The 22,932-nt window shown below is 44.5% G+C and overlaps 1 protein-coding gene across 1 annotated transcript in view; it reads left to right on the forward strand.

The window, feature by feature from the left end:
* PPP2R3A (protein phosphatase 2 regulatory subunit B''alpha) overlaps positions 1-22,932 on the forward strand; it is a 169,733-nt gene that overhangs the window by 69,880 nt on the left and 76,921 nt on the right. The window contains exons 3-5 of the mRNA XM_026649887.2: positions 9,744-10,004; positions 14,270-14,373; positions 22,215-22,317. Of these exons, the coding sequence (XP_026505672.1) occupies positions 9,744-10,004; positions 14,270-14,373; positions 22,215-22,317 (468 nt within the window). The remainder of the gene's footprint in view (positions 1-9,743; positions 10,005-14,269; positions 14,374-22,214; positions 22,318-22,932) is intronic.

The following is a 22,932-nucleotide window of genomic DNA, read 5'->3' on the forward strand; positions in this document are numbered from 1 at the left end:
TTCAAAATATTTAATACATTTCAGTTGGTATTCTGTTGTTTAACTCTGTGATTAAACTGCAATTAATCATGATTAATTTTTTTAATCACAATTAATTTTTGAGTTAATTGCATGAGTTAACCGATTAATTGACAGCTCTACTTTTAAGCTAATTTTCTTATTCATCACTTTTGAATACTTGGGGCTGGCGATATGGAGGTTGTGCAAGGTCTTGCTGTCTGTGCCAGTGAGGTTGTGATGCACCAGATAGCTGCGGAGTGAGAAGATTGCCCAGAGGCCAGGGCTGTTTGTGTGGGAGGGCAGAGTTGATAAAGTCTTGTGCCACCATGCTGTGTAAAGGAATTTTATGAATGATGTGAGTCTATGCCTATAATGGAGAGGAGGGGAGAGAAGAGAAGGGGGCCACCCTGTGTTGTGTTGGTCCAGGACCAGAGGGTTCTGGTTGAGTCAGGAATGTTTCGGCTCCCTAGAGAAATCTTGTTCCTGATGGAGGTGATATCTTTGGTCCTGTGGTTATGGGGGCTGGGGCTGAATAGAAAGCAGTATCACAAACCCCAAATGTTAAAAAGAAGAGTCAGGCCCCTTTAAAACAAGTAATATGCTTTGGGTTCTTTTTCTTACCCTTCTGGTTTCTGGGCCATTCTGTTCACGTGGATCATGTTTTTTCTATATTTCTCCACAGGCATGAGGGCTAGAAATGTCACTTATTTTTTTTCAGTGAAAGCTGAAATTTGCACATAGTAACATGACTCTAGGAGCTGGAGTCATGTTAAAATAAATAAGTAAAATACCTACTTATTTTCCTACTTGCTTAAATGCTTTAAGTAAAATATCAGTTATTGCGAGGCTCACAGTAAAACCACAAGAGTTGGAAATGCTGGGATTGTCACAGCCTCTATTTCAGTTATTATTATTTGCACTAATGTTACATGTTAGAGGCCCCTGCTGAGATTTCCCATTGCACTGAGCACTGTACGGACATATAGTAAGAGACTGGTGCTTCCAGAAAAACTCACCCCCAGATAGGAAGGCAGGGCCGCCCGGGGGGGGGGGGCGAGTGGGGCAATTTGCCCACAGGGGCCCCCACGAGAATATAGTATTCTATAGTATTGCAACTTTTTTTTATGGAAGAGGTCCCCGAAATTGCTTTGCCCCAGGCCCCCTGAATCCTCTGGGCGGCCCTGTAGGAAGGACAGACTAGGGAGTCAGGGGAACCAGAGACTCAGGGAAGGGAATGGCTTGCCTGAGGTCACCCAGCAGGTCAGTGCAGAGCTGGGAGTAGAACCCAGGTGCATGGGTGCTAGAAATAGGGCTGCTGACACACCCCCTGGCTTGAAGGGGTTTCCATTATATACAGGGTTTACAGTTTGGCTAAATGACTCTCAGCACCCCTGCTGTGCAAATTGTTCCAGCACCACTGTCCAGGTGTCCTGAGTCCACAGCTAAGGCCTGATTCACTAACCATGCTGCCTCAGCTTTGAAAACTCGTACGGAGTGAATCGGAAGTTACTGAAGGCTGGTGCAGGTCTCCTGCTGCTTCTGTGTTGTGAGGAGGAGAAGAGAATTGGAGAGGCTCAGAAACCTGTCCTTTGAGCTCTCGGAGCTCCCATATAGAACCTGTGTGTTACTATGCTGTGGTTTGCAAGTGTACATGTACACACACATGCCCACTCTGCGATGAAAGGGAATCCTGTGGAGGGAAGAAGTCCTCATAGACTCAGACTCATAGACTTTAAGGTCAGAAGGGACCATTATGATCATCTAGTCTGACCTCCCGCATGATGCAGGCCACAAAAGCTGACCCACCCACTCCTGGAATAATTCTCTCCCTTGACTCAGCTGTTGAAGTCCCCAAATCGTGATTTAAAGACTTCAAGTCGCAGAGAATCCTCCAGCAAGCGACCCCTGCCCCATGCTGCAGAGGAAGGTGAAAAACCTCCAGGGCCTCTGCCAATCTACCCTGGAGGAAAATTCCTTCCCGACCCCAAATATGGCGATCAGCAGAACCCCGAGCATGCGGGCAAGATTCTCCAGCCAGACCCGCATTGACCATTGATACTAATTACCAGCGATGGCACGTTATTGACCTATTGACTAAAATCACGTTATCCCATCAAACCATCCCCTCCATAAACTTATCAAGCTTAATCTTAAAGCCAGAGAGGTCTTTCGCCCCCACTGTTTCCCTCGGAAGGCTGTTCCAGAACTTCACCCCTCTGATGGTTAGAAACCGTCGTCTAATTTCAAGCCTAAACTTCCCGACGGCCAGTTTGTATCGATTTGTTCTCGTGTCCACATTAGTACTGAGCTGAAATAATTCCTCTCCCTCCCTGGTATTTATCCCTCTGATATATTTAAAGAGAGCAATCATATCCCCCCCTCAGCCTTCTTTTGGTTAGGGTAAACAAACCAAACTCCTCGAGTCTCCTTTCATACGACAGGTTTTCCATTCCTCGGATCATCCTAGTGGCCCTTCTCTGTACCCGTTCCAGTTTGAGTTCATCCTTTTTAAACATGGGAGACCAGAACTGCACACAGTACTCCAAATGAGGTCTCACCAGTGCCTTGTATAACGGAAGCAGCACCTCCTTATCCCTACTAGAAATACCTCGCCTAATGCATCCCAAGACCGCATTAGCTTTTTTCACGGCCACGTCACATTGCCGACTCATAGTCATCCTGCGATCAACCAGGACTCCGAGGTCCTTCTCCTCCTCCGTTACTTCCAACCGATGCGTCCCCAGCTTATAACTAAAATTCTTGTTAGTCATCCCTAAATGCATCACCTTACACTTCTCACTATTAAATTTCATCCTATTACTATTACTCCAGTTTACAAGGTCATCCAAGTCTCCCTGCAGGATATCCCGATCCTTCTCCGAATTGGCAATACCTCCCAACTTTGTGTCATCCGCAAACTTTATCAGCCCACTTCTACATTCGGTTCTGAGGTCAGTAATAAATAGATTAAATAAAATCGGACCCAAAACCGAACCTTGAGGAACTCCACTGGTAACCTCCCTCCAACCTGACAGTTCACCTTTCAGTACGACCCGCTGCAGTCTCCCCTTTAACCAGTTCTTTATCCACCTCTGGATTTTCATATCGATCCCCATCTTTTCCAATTTAACCAATAATTCCTCATGCGGTACCGTATCAAACGCTTTACTGAAATCAAGGTATATTAGATCCACCGCATTTCCTTTATCTAAAAAATCTGTTACTTTCTCAAAGAAGGAGATCAGGTTGGTTTGGCACAATCTGCCTTTCGTAAAACCATGTTGTAATTTGTCCCAATTGCCATTGACCTCAAGGTCCTTAACTACTTTCTCCTTCAAAATTTTTTCCAAGACCTTGCATATTACAGATGTTAAACTAACAGGCCTGTAGTTACCCGGGTCACTTTTTTTCCCCTTCTTGAAAATAGGAACCACATTAGCTATTCTCCAGTCCAACGGTACCACCCCCAAGTTTACAGATTCATTAAAAATTATCGCTAACGGGCTTGCAATTTCTCGCGCCAGTTCCTTTAATATTCTCGGATGAAGATCATCCGGTCCGCCCGATTTAGTCCCGTTAAGCTGTTCGAGTTTGCTTCTACCTCGGATACAGTAATGTCAACCCCCCCTCCTTTATTCCCCTCTGTGACACTGCCTCTATTCCTAAGACCTTCATTAGCCTCATTAAAGACTGATGCAAAATATTCGTTCAGATATTGTGCCATGCCTAGATTATCCTTAATCTCCACTCCATCTACAGTCTTCAGCGGTCCCACTTCTTCTTTCTTTGTTTTCTTCCTATTTATATGGCTATAAAACCTCTTACTATTGGTTTTAATTCCCCTCACAAGGTCCAACTGTACACGGCTTTTGGCCTTTCTCACTCCATCTCTACATGCTCTGACCTCAATAAGGTAGGTTTCTTTGCTGATCCCTCCCCTCTTCCACTCTTTGTACGCTTTCTGTTTTTTCTTAATCACCCCTCTGAGACGCTCGGTCTAAATCTCCTGCCTACGAACTGTTTTCCCTTTCTCGGGATACAGGCCTCCGACAGCTCCTGCAACTTCAACTTGAAATAATCCCAGGCGCCTTCCGCCTTTAGATCCATAAATATGGTAGTCCAATCCACTTCCCTAACTAGTTGCCTTAATTTATTAAAGTTAGCCCTTTTGAAATTGTAAACCCTAGTCCCTGATTTAATTCTGTTAATCCTTCCATTTAGTTTAAACCGAATGAGCTCATGATCACTCGAGCCAAGGTTGTCCCCTACAACCATTTCCTCAACGAGGTCCTCACTACTCACCAAAACCAAATCTAAAATGGCATCCCCCCTCGTCGGTTCAGCAACTACTTGATGAAGGAATTCATCAGCTAGCACGTCTAGGAAAATCTGAGCCCTATTATTGTTACTAGCATTTGTTCCCCAATCTATATCCGGGAAGTTAAAGTCTCCCATGATTACACAGTTCCTATTAGTATTTACTTCCCTAAAAACATTAAATAGTTCTCTGTCCATATCCAGGGTAGATCCCGGCGGTCTATAGCACACCCCAAGCACTATCCTAGGGGAGGCTCTAGTAGTTTTTTTACCCAATGTGAGTATTGCCCAGACAGACTCCGTCTTATCCATTCCATCACTTATAATTTCTTTACAGTTTACCTCATTATTGACATACAATGCTACTCCCCCACCTTTACCTTTGTTCTGGTCGTTCCTAAACAGCACATACCCTTCCATACCTGTACTCCAGTCATGACTACCGTTCCACCACGTTTCGGTTATTCCTACGATATCTGGTTTCATTTCTCGGACCAGGAGCTCCAATTCCTCCATTTTGTTACCTAGGCTTCTCGCATTGGTGTATAAACATCTTAATTTATGCCGTTTAGCCTCTCTCACATTAGTTATCCAATTTGGTACGGACACCGTACTGCCAGTATGACCTATTAGTCTAGTATCCATCCCCCCCCTCCTCCTTATGTCCAATCTCTTCCCCCCGGCTGTAACTGTTCTTATCTCATCGACCTCCTTCTCAATGTTATAATCTGGTTTGGAGATTAACTGGACATCTCCCAACCGTCTCCCCCAAATTCCTGGTTTAAAGCTCTTTTTGATGAGATGAGCCAGCCTCCCTCCCAGAAGTCTATTTCCTTCCCTACTTAGGTGAAGTCCATCCCGTGAGAACAGTTGTCTGTCCCCGAAAGCCTCCCAGTGGCCATACATCCCAAAGCCCTCCTTATAGCACCACTCCCTTAGCCAACTATTTATCATCACAATCCTGTCAGTCCTTTGCTGCCCTTCTCTAGGAACAGGCAGAATCCCACTGAAGATGATCTGAGCCTCGATTTCCTTAAGCGTCTTCCCCAGCCTGGCATAATCGCCCTTGATTCTCTCTAGCGAGAATCTAGCAGTGTCATTCGTTCCTACGTGAAGGATGATCAAGGGGTTCTTACCTGCTCCTTTTAGGATCCTTTTCAACCGCAGGTCCACATCCCGTATCTTAGCGCCCGGTAGACAGCACACCCTTCTGTTCTCTGGGTCTGCCCTGGTCACAGGCCTGTCTAACCTCCTCAGTAAGGAGTCCCCAATCACATAAACCTGCCTTTGCCTGGTGACAGTGCGATCTACAAATCTATCCCCTGTTCCCTCTAGTCCCAACCCCTGTCCATTCCTGTTTTCCCTTATAATCCCCCTTATGCCATCCTGTATCCTCCCGGGGCCCAGATTTGGTGCTGTCTCCATCAGCTCCTCCTCTCTTTCTATGGGACTAGCTGCTCTTCTCTTCTTCCTCACCCTCCCACCTTCAGTTACCACCTGCTCCACCCCTTCCTCGTTATCCAAACACCCAAACCTGTTCCTGAGCTCTATTTCTCCTTCACTGGCCCTCCTTTTCCTTGGCCTGCTTCTCACGGTCACATGCTTCCACTGCCCTTGTTCTCCCCCCGACATTCCCCCCTCACAGACCTTAGCTCCTGCTTCCACCTGTACCCCTGAGCATTCCCCTTCAGCCATTCCTTGCCTTTGCTCCATTAGCTGCTCGAACCCCCTTCTAGACTCTACCAGGGTACCTACCTGCATCTCCAAACCTCGGATCTTTTCTTCCAGCAGCTCTATTAGGCGGCACTTCATGCAGACATACCTCTGGTCAGGCACCCCCGCTAGGACCATGTACATACCGCAGCTGCCACATGCGATCATCTGCATTGTGTCCCCCGCTGCTTGGGCTCATGGCTGCTGTTGTCTGGGCCCGCCTGCTCACCTGAGGGAACAGAGCACACGGGACACCGCGCCCTCCTGCCTCCCCTTCCACCTCCTCCAATGAGACTCCCACTCAAACTCCCCTGTTAGCAGCCCTGTTTGCCGGCTCCTGTGCCGCTGCTCGCAGCTGTGCCACTGCTCGGCTGGGAGGCCTCTGTTATAGGCCCCCTAATCAGCCAAGCTCCGCCCCCTAATCAGGGCTCAGGGCTCAGCTGCCCTCCCAGCACACTGCCCGTACAGGCCTCTACACATACAAGCACTACAAAGACAGACGCAAGTACAGATACCTTCTCCTCCAATGAGACTCCCACTCAAACTCCCCTGTTAGCAGCCCTGTTTGACGGCTCCTGTGCCTTCTCTGCTTACAGGGGGAAAAGTGAAGAGAGAGTTAGGAGATAAGAAATCCTCTTGCCCCCCCCGCCTCCCATCTCTGAGAGGCTAGCTTTACAGGACTCGGTGGGACAGACAGCACGGTGTGCCAGCAAACTGAATGGAAAATTGCAATCAGAGAGGCTCCAGCAATTGCATTGCTTTCACTTTTTAAAAACGATTCCCTGGCAAGTTAAAGTCTTTAAAATGTGTTAGGAAAAAGACTCCATGTTCCTAGAAAATACCAAAAGCAGCAAAGACGAGTGGCTACCTCATTAGCCACCCATAAATTCTGCTTCTATTTAATTAAATTAAACAAGGTTCCTTCTTCCTAAAAATATTTGGAATAATTTTAGCAAACAGTAACCAAAACTATTCTAACATTTACTTACCAGCTCCTTTAAAAAAATATTTTACTTGAAACCACTAAAGATTAAATAAATATGATTTCCTCCCATCATACCTCCTGACACCTGGGTGCGGAGGAGGAGGAAGAGCCATAGGAGGGCAGCAGATGGACAGGAAGAGAGCCTGCCTACATCATGTCAGGGTACTGGGATGGCTTCCAGAAGGAAAAGGTTCCCAGACTCCAAGTGAGGTGACTGCCCCTGGGCAGCAGTAGTCGCTGGAGGGCGAGGAGGCATACTAACACAGAAGGTCCCTTCATCTCCCTCCACCATCCAAAAAAGGCCTTCTGCTTCCTCCTCTCATTGAGTTCCATCTTCCCAGGGCCACCTGCCCTACTCTAGAACCCTGCTGTCGGGAAAGGATTGAGCCCACAGGCCCTATGCCAAGGAGAGCAGTGTCCCTGTGGGGTGTATCTTTACTTTCTGCTGTTTGGGGTTCTGAGCCTGGTGGTGTTTCTTCTTAGAAGCATTGACACCTCTTATAACGAATGTCTGTGTAATACTAGAATTGTAAACAATAGTATAATGATGCTAGTATTTTTTTCCCATCACTGGGGTTCTTTTGGCTACATATTTTTTAGCAGTATGGATGTGTGATCTTTGATTTGTGGGCTACTATGTATCTTATCCATGAGACAGACTTGCATTATGTTTTTTATGCATTCCTCAGAGGGCAGAGTTAAGGTTGTTTTGGTGTCATCTTGGTGACTATAGTTCAGTAGGGCTGATTTGCTAGAGGATTTGACTGTGAGCATATCTTTGGGTGAGAATGTGGGAGAAGGTAATGGATGTGTGCACACGGCTTTATTCTATATTTCTTGGGTTTTGTGGTTTTATATTTGGCATTGTTGTCTCTTGGCAACCTTAACTGATTTACACAGAGTGTTTTTATTTTAAGTTCCTTGTCTTTTAAAAATGTTTCAAATAAAGACATTGAAAAAACAGACAGGAAGCTTAAAGTTTATTTTTTTTAAATAATATATGGTTATCCAATTAGCCTCCATGAGACTCTCTCTTATGTAGTTATTGCATGTGGCAATGATACTGTCCCTAGTAAAGTTGTCTGCTATTTCCCATTGCTCACAATGGAACTGAAGCCAGGCATCTCCCAGGAAAAATGGCCACCCTATGTTTGGTTCTATAGTTAGGAGACTGGACAAGAGACTGTTTGGTGTCAGGGAAATGTTGACATCACAGGTGGGCTCATCAGCCCTCTGTTTCTGCCATGTTACTGTAAACTAGCTGAGTAAGCTAGTTAATGGTTAATAACTTTGTCTTTTTCCAACAAAAATGAGGTATTCTTTATCAATGTGTAATCTGATGACTATTTTCTACTATTTCACATTAAAAGTGTTTAAGAAAGCCCCAGAACAAAGATCCCCATGTCATGTCTTTTAAAAAAAAAAAAAAAAAAACTTTTTTTTTTTTTTATTCTAAATTTACAACCTCATAATTTAGGTATTCCAAAAGTACTTAAAATTAGAATATGCTCAGGCTTATAATTTTGATGACTTTTCTCCAAAAAATATTAAAGTGAACAGAACTAAAAGACTACAGAGGTTCATTAAAGGGATGGCCTAGTGTACCTCCCTAATAACTGTACATCCATTATAGGCAGAATGGTGAATGGGATGAGATTGCGTAGTGAATGAGGCAGGGGTCTGCAGGGAGTGAAAGGATGCTCTTGTGGACTAGGACACAGGACTACCAGCTTCTATCTCTGGTTCTGCCCCAGATTTCCTGTGTGGTGTTAGGCAAATAACCTAGGCCCAGATTCAGAAAAGCACTTAAGCACATGCTCAAGTCTTGTTCTGAGCTATCTGCTTAAATGCCTTTCCTACAAAGAAATACTCTTCTGAACTGGGACCGTAAACCAGACTTTTCAGATGAGACTACTAATTTTGTGTTCCTTGTCTCCTGCGTGCCCTCCTTGAGAACAATTTTCAAAAGAGCTGACGGCTCACAATTCCAATTGAAGTCCATGGCATCTGCCAGTGCTCATCATCTCTGAAAAATCAGGTCTTGGGCATCTCAGTTTGGGCACCCAGTCACTAAGGCTCCCAGAATTATGAGACACTCTTGCAAATCTTGGCTTTAATCTCTTTGGGCCTCAGTTTTTCTATCTGGAAAAGGGGATAATAATACTGCCCTGCCTCGTGTGTCTGTTATGAGGGTGAATTCAGGCCCTCAGGAACTGTAGTGGTGAACCCCATAGAAATAAGCTTCTGTTTCCATGAGGAAACAAACAAACAAACACAACTCATTCAGTGCAGGAGTTGGCTGCTGTGCAGTTAACCAGCCATGGGGGCCACACACTGAATGATGAGGATGAAAAGAAATATTGAACAGGGGCTTCACTCCCTGAACACCAGCCATCCTGTGCACTGAATGAGGCAGAGGTCCTGTGGAAAAAGTAATATGTGATTGAAATTTGTATCATAATGCACATTTACCGAGGGACGGAGCTAAGGTTGTACAGACAGCTTTAATCTGGCATTTCCTAGCTTTTGGATGTTTGACTTTGCAACCTTAATAATAATTTTGACATGGGACTTTTGTATCACTTTAGACACACCCATGAATTACTAAGTATTTTTGACGCTTGTTAATATCTTGTGCATTTGGAACAGGAGGGTCCCCCCCCCCCCCCCCTTTTTTTTTTACTTCATATGGTAGGAAAAGTATTTATTTCTTGCATTATCTTTTCAGGTTCAAAATAAACAAGAGAAGAAGCCTGGGACTCCATCCCCAGCCCCTTTGAAGTCAGCCGTCAGTCCACGACCTCTTGTGACTGTGAATAAAGTCCTTATCAATGCCCCTGTGTCCATAAACATTCCACGTTTCTACTTCCCCAAAGGGCTTCCAAGTGTCTGCAACAATCACGAGGAGACCATTGCCAGGATCGAAGCATCCTTTACTGAGTTTGAAGATGAGAGAGCCAACATTTATGAAATGGGGAAAATTGCCAAGGTAAATGTAGCTATTCAGTGGATCACTCACAGTTTGGGGGACAGTGAAACATTAATTAAATTTATTAACTATTTGCTCAATTCTAGTTGCAGTTTTACATTTTTCAGTGCACAATGAGCAAATGTACTTACAGTTTGAATGACTTACGTTAGATTAAGGAAACAACAAAACAAGAATGAACACAATTAAAGTCTCCATGGGAGAAGGATGAAGTGTGTCACCTCTGATACACACTGAGTCAAATCTGACTCACAAAATGGCAGCTTCCCTGGCCAACAGGCAGGCCTCTTAGAAATGCAAAGGAGTTTAGCAAAGAACACATTCACAACTGTTACATACAGCACGGTTGCAAATAATTTGTCCAGGGCATATAGAGCTAAATTCTGACCTCACTTATGCTGGTGCAAATCCAGACTAACTGTTGGAATAAATGGGTTTATACCAGGATTAGACTGGTGTGAGATCAGGAACTAATCCTTTGCCTGTTTTTCTGTTCACTAATTGTCCATAACAGGTTCAGGTTTTCTCAACTTTATTTGTAATTTGAAATTATTCACCAAACTTCTATAATTTTTAGCCTTTATATTTTTAATGAGTGCTTCATTATGAGCATTCAGGATCTGAAACTAGGAATTCACGCTGTTGGTTAGTTTTGATTGGAAACCTATCACAGATCCAGGTCCCCAGATGCATTGGTGCTAGTCTGTGCCACTAGGGAGGAGTGCTGGTGTACTTCAGCTGCAGACATTACCAGTTGCCTCATTTGAGCTCAGCTCTCTGCCACTGTGATCCTGAGGTGACATGAAGCAGGCCCACTCTATGGCTATGATTACACTTGAAGCTAGGGCTGTGATTCGCAGCGTGTGTAGATGTACTTACACCAGCTCTCATTGAGTTAGCATGCTAAAAATAGTAGTGTATCCAGGGTAGCATGGACAATGGTGAGCAGCGGCACAGACTCGTCATGCCGAGTACATACCCTAGGGGTTCAGGCAGGTTTGTAGTAGGGACACTGCTTGGTAACACCACCTCCAGCACAACAGTCTCTTTTAGCGCATGATTAGCAGAAGAGGGATATGGCCAGCTAAACCCCATGTTGCACTGATCCTTGGATGCTCAGTTTGTATAATGCAGACATAGGAGTTCAGCAGCTTTAGAGTTCTAACAGTCGGCAAATAAGAGCCTGGATCTGGGGAACACAACACCTGGTTCAGGAACAATTGGCCACATTACCCTATTCTTCCATGTTTCAAGCATGTAGTCTCCTCACACTGTTAATGCAATAGCAACCATAACATAAATTCTCATTTATTCAATGTACATTGTTCATTGATGCTGTAGCTGGAACAGTGACACTTCATCCAGGAGGGGCATTCTAGTTTCATGAGCAAAAATTTTGGGGAGACTGAGACTGGCTTTGTAATAAAGATGACAGCAGCTGTCAGAACGCACCCTCTGAAAAGATGCCCAGGAAACCATCAAGTGTGGGACAAAAAAGTTTAATAACTCACGTTATGTGTCATGCAAGGGCAGCAAAGGTGTCTGTTGGGGCCTTGCCAGACTCAAAACAGAAAAAGCAGCATGGCTGTGCAGAGGAGACCAGTGCTTCAATCAATGGTACATCGAGACATCCCTGGGTCAGCATATTATCTGATGACATCAAGCTGTGACAAGGTCCACTGCTGCAATACAGTAGTACTGATATGACTCTAGATTCAGGGTTCTGAAGCAAGTGCAATAGAACTAGCAGCCTTTATTAATAAAACAGCACAGTGTGAATCTCCGTCCTTTCTCATTGCATACCTAGTCCTGGCTCATGTACAGTGGACTGAAATCAGGATGGTCACATCCAAAAGTAGTTATTCAGCCTACTGGTGCTCTGGTAGGAAGAGGGACAACCACAGGAAAAAGTTAGTGGAGGATGCCAAGGAGAGAACTTTGTTCAACATAAAAAAAGATAAGCCTGTGAGAGAGGCTTTCAGTGGAAGGTGGGGCTTGTTTCTCAATTAGTGCTTCCTAGCGTTTCCCATTTCCAACCAGAATCACTTTGGTTGTGCCTGGATTCAGCTTGAGCCAGCTGCTCCTCATCCAAGAGACGATCTCTTGTAGGCATTGGCATTCTGACCTCTTGGCGGTGGTTGCATCAGTTGAGAATGAGATAGAGAGTTGAGTATTATTGGCATGCTGTTGCCAGCGGAGCCCGTGGTCTCACAGTGGTCTCATGGAGATTTTGAGGAGAAGCAGGGATAGTGTGACTCAACAAAGGCCTTCAGAGAGGAGGAGCAGTTACTCATCTCACTCTCTGGAGAGGAATGATAGGGGCTGGAGCTACAACAGAGCCAGGCTATCTACTCCTGCTATGTCACATAGGCATCTTAGCAGTGCCTTGTGGTGCACTTGCAAAGGCTGGAGGGAGGTCCAGAACTATGAGCAGGGTAATGCTTAATTTGTGCCAGGGCTGAGCCCGGCACTCTGGGCCTGGCAGGTCACGGCCCCAGCACTTCTGGGCTTGGCAGGTCACAGCAGGGTTGCCAACTTTCTAATCACACAAACCGAACACCCTTGCCCCGCCCCTTCTCTGAGGTCCTGCCCCTACTCACTCCATCTCCCTCCCTCCATCGCTCGCTCTCCCCCACCCTCACTCACTTTCACCGGGCTGGGGCAGAGGGTTGGGGTACAAGAGGTGGTGAGGGCTCCAGCTGGGGGTGTGGGCTCTGGGGTGGGGCCTAGGATGAGGGGTTTGGGGTGCAGGAGGGAGCTCCGGGCTGGGGTCGAGGGGTACGGAGTGTGTGAGAGAGCTCAGGGCTGGGGCAGGGGGCTGGAGTGTGGGAGGGAGTGAGGACTCCGGCTGGGGGTGAGGGGTTTGGGGTGCAGGAGGGGGCTCTGAGCTGAGGCAGAGGGGTCGAGTGTGGGAGGAGGTTTGGGGTGTGGGCCCTGGGAGGGAGTTTGGATGCAGGAGGGGGCTCAGGCATTGGGGCATGGGAGGGGCTGCTGAGTGCGGGCTTTAGCCGGGCGGCGCTTACCTCTGGCTGCTCCTGGAAGCAGCCGGAATGTCCAGCTCCTAAGCTCAGGGGCAGCCATGCGGCTCTGTGCACTGCCCCTGCCTGCAGGCACTGCCCTTGCAGCTCCCATTGGCCACGGTTCCTGGCTGATGGCAGCTGTGGAGTTGGCGCTCGGGGTGGGGCACAGGGGCAGTGCGTGGAGACTCCCTAGCCGCCCCTGCGCCTAGGAGCCAGACATGTTGGCTGCTTCCGGAAGCCATGCAGAGCCAAGACGGGTAGGGAGCCTGCCTTCACCCTGCTGCGCCACCAACTGGACTTTTAGTGGCCTATTAAAATCTCCGGGATTGCTTTCAATAGCCACCAGGAGATTGACGCCGATTCCGCTAGACTCCTGGCCAATCCGGGAGGGTTGGCAACCCTAGTCAGTGCCCTGGCACCTCTGGGCCTGGCAGGTCACAGCCCCGGCACCTCTGGGCTTGCTGCATCAGTTATGAATGTGAAAAAAATTGCTTGAGCCCCATCACTTCTTTCATTACAAATTAAACACTGGAGCAGGGGGATCTTTTCTGTGTCTATGGCTGTGAGGAGCTTATCTTTTTAGTTCCAGTACGGCAGTCTCTGTGCTGTGCTCTGGTCTGTACATAGATTGCAAGGCGTCTAGGAGTTTGGCTGATGTAACCACCAGGCTCCAGTATGTGACTGCTTCCTCAGTTATATTGTCCAGGAGTGGGAGGTTGGAGTCACGTTGGTGGCTGGGGAGATCTGCAGGGTCGAGCATTGGCTTCTTGATGATTGGATTGACTGCTGCATTTTTCAAGGAATTTGGCAGGTTTGCTTCTCTGAAGCACCATGGAGATCGTAATGCACTGGTTTTCCTAGGCCAGCACTTTGAATTGCACCCAGAAGTAAAAGCCAGTGCAGATGCTGATCGCATATCCCATAGGAAATTTATTCCTAGACGCTGGAGACTGCCTCTCTCTATATGCGCCATCAGAACAAATGGAATGCTCTTGCCTATATGTAACAACATAGGGAGGGCCAGGGAGCATGGTGTTCTTGGTGGAGGCTGCTTGACTCTGTTGACTTCTTGTGTTGGCCTGATGAGGTGTAAGGCCCAATGGGTTCTGTATCGTGGTGTGAGAGCCTACAAATTAGGTTGTTTGTTGACAGAATATACAGTTCATGAATAAATAAGCCCTTTCTGTGACTGTATTAACATCCCAGCCTTCTCAGCTACCATGTATCTGTGTGTTTCATTTGCAGGTATGTGGCTGCCCTCTGTACTGGAAAGCCCCCATGTTCAATGCAGCAGGGGGAGAAAGGACGGGATTTGTATCTGTACATTCGTTCGTAGCTATGTGGAGACAGTGAGTACAGCATATAAGAACGTTCTCCCTCAGAAAAGGGAAAGGCCAGCCACCCAACTGCCTGCCCTAACACTTCTTCAGTCCTGCTTTCCTACTCACCCACCAGGCTCTTCAAACCCCTCCTCCTTCTGTCCAAATAAATCCGTATTTTAAAATCGACATTGGTTTCAGTTATCTTCCCCATCATTTACTGAATGTTTGTTTCTCCCAATGCTTTAATAGGGTCTGCATCCGTTGATTAGGAATAGCCCATATCTGCAAATGTTGTGTGTATGAGGTACAGTGACATGGACACTGAGTGAGTCTGGAGATAGTATCATTCCCTAGAACAGTGGGTCCTACAGTAGGACTCCTACTCTGGGATGGACGGTAGAGTCCTTTAATGCTCTAAATTGTTTGGCAATCCCTGTTGGAGGCACAATTCCACAGGATTGCTTTCGAATCTGGCCCATTTGGGAGGAGTGGGGGGAGGGAGCGCTATGCAGTCTTCTTCCAACTGCAGAGCCTCTCTTTGGCACACTTCCTGCTTGGGCTCTTTAAGTGTACCTATCCTTGCACCTCCCTGGCCTGTCTCCAAAGACCCCTCCCTGCCAAAGTGGAGCACAGCTCTGTGGCATGCAGTAGAAGTGCACCCCCGGCTCTGGCTCTCTGCAGCCTGTTCCCTCGCTCCAGTGAACCCACAACCATTCTGCTCCCTGGCATTGATTCAGGAAAGTGCTTAAGTCCTGCAGACTTCGTCATTATATGCTTTCCTTAATCAGTGCCCTGTCAGCCATGGGTATTTGTTACGCTTGTTACTTTACATCCCCTGAGGTTAGCTCTACACCTCACACAGGTGGAAAGACATGGTTTCTGGAGAGCTGACAGTCTCTCACGAGTGCTGGTGCAGTGTGTGTGTGTGTGTGTGTGTGTGTGTGTGTGTGTGTGTAACAAGCAGTAGGGAAATGGGGCAAGAGAGGAGGAGGCTTACAGTGACCAGTCACGTTGTTGCTGGGATTAGTCCTGCTCACAGGATGGAAGCTCAGTCAGGAGAGGACTCTAAGGAAGTATTAAATGAGGAGATTGAAGGGCGTGATGGAGGAGAAGTAGATGTGCATCCCAAGTGCAGGGGGCAAAGAGGGTGTTATGTTGTTGTTGTGAGGGAAGCAGGCCTGGGGCTCTGCTGTCATTGTGGAGGTGTAGGGGGAAGTAGGGGGTAAACTGGAGGTTGCCGAGATGTGGGTGTGAGTGACATGACACAGTGGGTCAGATCCTGAGGGCTTTACTTGTTTTTCATTTGTTACCAAATGCCTGAGTAAGGACGTGGCCCTGTAAGAGGAGTTTCAGTGTCTCTGGAGCATGCCATTGTCAAGGCTCCTTTCTGAATTCTCTCCTGTGGCTATTGAGAGCTCTGGCTAGGAGGCTTGGAATCACAGATGGTGTGAGATGGAACAGCTCTGTTATCTTACCCAGTTTTTGTGCCCATAGGACATGTCTGCAATATCACTTAGTTTAATTTTTAAAGTCCCAAGCAGTGTGATTTCCACCTCTTCCACAGCCCAGTTCAGTGGGCACCCTTCAAACTGCCTTTGGAGCTGTGCTCCCTAGGTATTTTCTGAGCTAAATATAAAAACTGTTGGGATAACAGCGTCTAGTTACCAAAGTAAAACTGTAAAATATATAGGGATAGTCACAGTCAGATTGTTTTTGTTGACACACATGTTGTATCATAGGTTCCTCCACTTAGTCCTAATTAATCTCTCTTGCATACTAAATAGTTCTTATCCCTTCTTCATTGTCACAGCCTTCAAATATTTGTAGACTGGTATCATGTCCCTACTTTGTCTTTTCCTTGCCAAACTATTTTTTGCTGTTTTAATCTTTCCTCAGTTTCTCCAGACCCCGATCATTTTTATTGCTCTTCTATGAAGACCCTTCAGTTTTCATACATTCATAGATTCCAAGACCAGAAGGGACCATTGTGATTCTCGAGTCTGACACCCTGTATAACCCAGAATCTCCTAGAACTTCCCCACAATAATTCCTAAAGCAGATCTTGTAGAAAAACACCCGATCTTGATTTAAACATTGTCACTGGTGGAGAATCCACCATGATCCTTGGTAAATTGTTCTAATGGGTAATTACTCTCACGATTAAAAATGTGCACCTTATTTCCAGTCTGGATTTGTCTAGCTTCAACTTCCAGTTATTGGATCATGTTACATCTTTCTCTGCTAAGAGGCGATTATTAAATATTTGTTCCCCATGTGGTTACTTACAGACTGTCATCAAGTCAACCCTTAACCATAGCCATATGGAAACAGGCCTTCATTTTAAAACATGGATGCCTAACTTTAAACACCCAAGTCCATTTTAGGCACCTAAATAAGTGGCCTTATTTTTCAAAAGTGTTAAGCACCCACAAATCTCATTCGAGGTCAGTGGGAGCTACTTAGTGTGCAGAAGTTTTGAAAATCAGTCCACTTATTTTAATATGGCCTTGGGAGCCCAACTTTCTGCTCTCATTTTAAACTAGCTCAACCTGAATCTAGTGCCTCTCTTTTTGGAGACGGATGCGTTTGCATATGCAGCCCAAAGTCTCCCTGCTCTTTCTGCAGCAATCAAACTGCACATTCATGTCTAATTTGCCATTCACCATCAGGCAATTTAAAGAGCAAAAATAACCACAAATTTAAAGAGTTAAAAACTGGGCATGATGCTCCATCAGTCAAGCTGATGAAGGAAAAATATGGTGACTGAGCATACTTTTTAATCTGTCCCTTAATGGGCTGGGCCTACGGTGACTGTCCACAGGCATGCATGCTAGACCCACTGTTTACACTTAAAGAGACACCATAAGAAATCTCTGCACTCATAACCTTTACTTAGTAAGTGTTAACGCATTCCTCTAGAGCAGTGGTTCCCAAACTGAGGTTCATGAACCCCTGGGGGTTCGCAAAATGTTACAGGGGGTTCTCAGGAAAAAGTTCCCTAATGGCGGACAGCTGTCCCTAGGGACCCCGGGTAGCACGGGGCCAGCAGCCCGGAGCCCCTGGACTTCCAAGAGCTAAGCAGATCAAAGTAAGCATATCTATCACACTGAGGAGATTTAAATTCAAGACTCCTTATAAGAAATGGAAAGGGAGGTGGATATTTTTTGCTGTTTTTAAAATGAAATAGGCAGCTAGGATTGTTTTTAAAATTATTATGAAGAACAAGTTTAAGCTTTGTTGTAATGTGCGTTGTTTGTCTGGATTGCTCAAGACCTGAATGCTTGAGTAGGAGGAACTCTTTGAGTTGGCTTCTTAAATACCTTCATGCTGTTTCACATCTGATACTCCTTGATGAAACATAGCCTTGTCTTATAACAGGCTTATTCAAAGTGATACAAGCTAAAAAAGTGAGATCTTGGAAGAGTGTTGCCGTTTTCATAATGTAATAAAAATACTGTAATGATAAATAGTAATTAATAATACATTGTGTGTAATAAGCATGTCATAAAAACAAATTTTATATTTCCCAGATCACTGCTTTTATAATTTATATTCAGGTAAAGGAAAAAATCCCTGGGAATATTCATTTTTAGGAGAGGGTTCGTGAGACTTGACATTTTAATGAAAGGAGTTCACAGGATGTTAAAGTTTGGGAACCACTGCTCTAGAGGGACCATTATATTTGCCCCTATTTTCAGATTGGTGTGATGGAGCCACTTTGATTAAGTATATTGCATATTCTGTATTTGGTAATGGGTGATGTATTCGTGACATGCAATGATGAAATACTTTATATTCCAGCATTAACTAAGGAGGAGCATCTACTAAAGTTAAACATTTAAATCAGCAAGACCAGATTACGTGCACCTCAGATTTATAGCAGAACTGGCTGAGGAGTGGGTCCCGCTGGAAAGCCACTGAACATGAACTCCCAGTGCAGCGTTATGGCTAAATGCTGTGCATTTGTTTATTTAACCATTTTCTACAATTTCCTGTTTTCAAGCCTCTAACGCCTCAGTCCAGCAAGTACTTAAACATGTCCATAACTTTATGCACATGGGTATTCCCAGTGAGTTGACTGAGACTATGCACATGCATAAAGCTACTCACAGGTGAAAATGCCCATAGGACTGAATGCAAGTGTCTAATAACTAATTCTTATTAATGGTAAGTAATCATTAGTAAATAACAAATAAATAATGTGTTTTAATTTTTGCAGTTCTTGAAAATTACTGAGTAATTTTTCTTTGAGTAATTTATTGTTTCCATCACAATAACTGGTGAAAGCTCTGGAGCCTGATGCTTTCTACATTGTTTCTCAGTCCCTGTCATGATTATTTTTCAGTAAGGGCTTGGTGAAAGCCTGGGAATTTCTCATTTTTGTGTGTGTGTTTTGGTTCTATAGACACCAGTTATTTGGATAACTGTGTTAATCTTGACCAACAATGTTATGTAGTAGGAAATAGCGAAGATTGGAATAACGTTCCACTCTTCTGAAGTACTCACTTCTCTGGGTCACAGACAGAAGATATCATCCTATAGAGCATATTTCCATTCAGTAAAGCACCACACCCTGCTAGCAATTTTTATAGTTGGAGCAGATTCCCCTCCACAGCCTCCCTCCCCAACCTTCTCCACTTCCCACACACACACTTGACAAAAGAAGCCATTGTTTGCCTCTTTGGGGTGATTTGTATGCTAGGGAATTTTGTCAGTAGAGTTTGGCAGCATCTTCAAATACTGAAGTCTTGGAAAAAGATTAAACTATAGGGGAGAGATTCTATTATGGCATCTCATTGGATCCATCTTTAATGGATGCTAAATGTTAAATGTTTTTTTCTATGTTAAAAGATAGATCAGAACTCCATAAGAAATGGATATTAGCAATATATGGCTTGATTTTAGTAAGGCTTTTGACACAGTCCCACATGACATTCTCATAAGCACGGAAATGTGGTCTAGATGAAATTACTATAAGGTGAGTGCACAGCTGGTTGAAAGATTGTACTCTCAGAGTAGTTATCAATGGTTCACTGTCAAAGTTGGAGGTGTATCTAATGGGGTCCCGCAGGGGTCAGTCCTGGGTCTGATACCATTCAATATTTTCATTAATGACTTAGATAATGGAGCAGAGAGTATGCTTCTAAAATTTGCACATGATACTAATCATAAGGGTGGTTAAGCTCTGGAATAGGCTTCCAAGGGGGGTTGTGAAATCCCCATGGTTGGAGGTTTTTAAAAACATGTTGGACAAACACCTCTCAGGGAGGTCTAGGTTTACTTGGTCCTGCCTTAGCACAGGGGGCTGAACTTGATGACTTCTCGAGGTCCCTTCCAGCCCTACCTTTCAACGATTCTATGAATATTGATTTCTAAGGGCCAGTTCTGCCCCTCTACCACACACAGGGTGCAATTCTCCCTTTTGCAGAGGACTAGCAAAAACCCTATTGTGCCACGTACTTCCTTCTTAAACCCCCAAGTTAGGGCCTAAATGGGATTCCAGTGGTATATAGGCCTTGTGCTTTTGCTTTGCAGAAAGGTGAATTTCTCCCATTCAGAGTAAGAGAGACATAATCATGTACTAAAAATGTAGTTTTCAGACAGTGAGAAGACATGAATCTTTCCAATTGATAAGGGAAGCTAAAAGTATCAATGAAAAAAATCTGTGGCCAGTGGAGTTAAGGACAATAAGAATGAATTTTTAAAATAAATCAGAAACAAATGCCATCATCATAACATTGGTATAGGTCCAGTATTAGATGGGTATAGCAAAATTATCAATCATGGTGCAGAAAAGGTTTTTCAATAAATATTTCTGTTCTGCATTTGAAAAGCAGCTGTATGACTTATTTTTATCTTACACAGTTAATTAAATACTTTCTATTCCAACAGTAACTAGGCAGAATGTTAAACAGAAAACTGCTAAAGCCAAACATTTTTTTAAAACTGCAGGACCAGATAACTTGCAACCAAGAGTTTTAAAAGAATTAGCCAAGCAGGAGATTATCAAGTAGAAGTAGAGAGGTGATATTACCACTGTATATGGCATTACTGAGGCTATTACTGAATGCTGTGACCAGATCTGATATCAACACTTCAAAAAACTGGAAGGTTTAGAAAAGAGCTGCAAGAATGATATGCAGTCTGGAAAACCTGCCTTGTATAGAAAGAGATGAGGGAAACTCAATTCTAGATTAGTTTATCCTAGAGAAGATTAAGAAGTCACTTGATCATAGTCTGTAAGTACCTACATGGAGAAAATAATTCTGATAGTATAGAGTTCTCTAACCTAGCAGGCAAAAGCAAAATAAGATCCAATGGCTGGTAGCTGAAGCCAGACAAATTCAGATTAGAAATAATAATAATAATTAATTAACCATTGGAACAACTGACCTAGAGTTTTCCACCTCTTTAAGTGTTTTAAGGCAAGCCTGGATGTCCCTTTCTAAGAGATCTGCTCTAGCTCAACCAGAAATTATAGGCTTGATGCAGGAATCACTGGGTGAAATTCTCTCGTCTGTTAAGCAAGAAGTCAGATGAGACGATCCTAATGATACCATCTGGCCTTAACAACTGTGGCTCTATGAAATGGGAATGCTGTTCTAAGATACCTTAGTGTAGGAAGAGTAAAGAGAACAAAACTATACATTTTTAGCAAATAAGCACAGAGATTACTTTCTTCAAGTCTCAGAATTTAAATAAACACTTAATATAAACATTTGACATACTGCACTGCATAAGTAGGCAAGTAACTGTAATGATGATTCCCTACAATGAACAGTAGAACACAGTGATAAGAAGTACCATAACTGTTGCCTTCAGAAGGCTTTTTCTTCAAAGCAATCATTGCTATTTGACAGTTGTCACAGTTATGGAGCTAGCTGTGCCAGTGCCCCCCTCAGGTGTGTGACCTCTTTCCCCTTAGCTGTCTCAGGATGGAATCTCGTGATTCTTATACTCTTTGGCCAGACCCTGAGAACATGGCCTCATGTACCAATTACTTGTAACCCTGCAGGGCCGACTGGGTTCAGACGCCTTCGTTTCTTCCCTTCGGGGTCCTGTGATATTGACCAACAGCCTCCTTCAAACAAAGGTGTTTTATTTAGCAGTTGGAACAAAACATAAAACAAAAAAAGGATTTTAAAAGTAACAGCCTACTTGCATTGTCTTATCTAACATTACGCTGCCCTACAAGCCCAGTTAGATGCACTTTCCTCTTCAGCTGCAGACACAGAACACAACCAACTTACGTTCTCCTAGCCAGCCTAGATCCTGCTGTGTGTCTGTGTGACTCTGTCTGACCCAATCTTTTCAAACTGGCTTGGACACTCCCCCAGAGCGTGGGCTAGTCCTATTAAGGTTACTGGCTCTTGGAATGTCTCTTAGCGACTCTCCCATTTAAGTTGTTAGGTGACTATTGGAAAGGGCCTACACTGTCTTTCCCTAGATGGGCAGGCTGCCGCAGCTACCCAGACAGACCCTTAGGGTAAAATATCCATCCCCTTTTATGAGACAGTGACACCTCGGTGGTGACAGATCCACCTTGGTGGTGAAACCGTATTAGCAATCACCAAAGAGCACACCCATATTTGTCACAGTAATATTAGGGAGAAACAATATTCAGCTCCTCCAAGAAACACTTGGGCATTGTTTCAAGGTATCAAGGAAGAGAATAAGGTGTTACCCTTCTGATGTCAGGTATGCATAACTTACATGGTCACAACTTTGCATAAACTGCATAACTTCTGGCTGAAATTTGGCACTTTAAATAAGGAGCCTAACAATCAAACTGTGGCTTCTGATTGCTGTGTCCTCTGAGAGTATGAATTAGTTTGAGTAATTTATAACCTTATCTCTCTCTCTCATAGATTACTACAGAGCTGCCATGATGATGCAGCCAAATTTCTTTACCTTCTAGCAAAACCCAGCTGCAGCTACCTAGAGCAGGAGGATTTCATCCCACTTCTTCAGGTACATAAACCTTGCTCAGCAGTACCTGGTTGAGTGAGCAGGGCGAAGGGTGTTGCTAATTTGGGATATTTGTTTGTAACTTCTTCAGTGTATGTAAAGGGCATGCAGAGCTTTGAATGGGCTGTAGTTGGGGTCGAGCTTTTTAGACTTAAATTTAAATAATAATGTAAGGGGGTACTCATTTTCGAAGGAGCTGAGCAGTGGCAGCTCCTGCTGAAGTAATTGAAAATTGTGCCCTTTTATGCAAAACTTTAACTTGACCCATGGTCTCCAGTTGGGGTAACCATTTGGAATTAACAGGTAGCTAAACTGAATCCACCCAGCTCCTCCATGTGCTTGTATCTGCAAATCTCAAACCTCAGGACTGGAGAACATACAAGGCACTGTGAGATCAATAGATAGATATTAGACTAAAGTATAAAACCTTTGCGTGTTAAGAGTGCAGTTAACAGTTATTTAATTTACCTAATAACACTTCTTCCGGACTACCAAGTGCAATCTACCATTGAAATATTTGCAAAGAATTATGAAACTAAAGTATTGTAAATGTCAGCTAGCCTATTACATATTTAAATTCCACTCTACAAAAAGCTTTTCTTTGTATTCTACCTAAAT

This window comes from Terrapene carolina, unplaced genomic scaffold (genome assembly GCF_002925995.2).
Source record: "Terrapene carolina triunguis isolate 2854851 unplaced genomic scaffold, T_m_triunguis-2.0 Scaffold88, whole genome shotgun sequence".
Lineage (NCBI taxonomy): Eukaryota > Metazoa > Chordata > Testudines > Emydidae > Terrapene > Terrapene triunguis.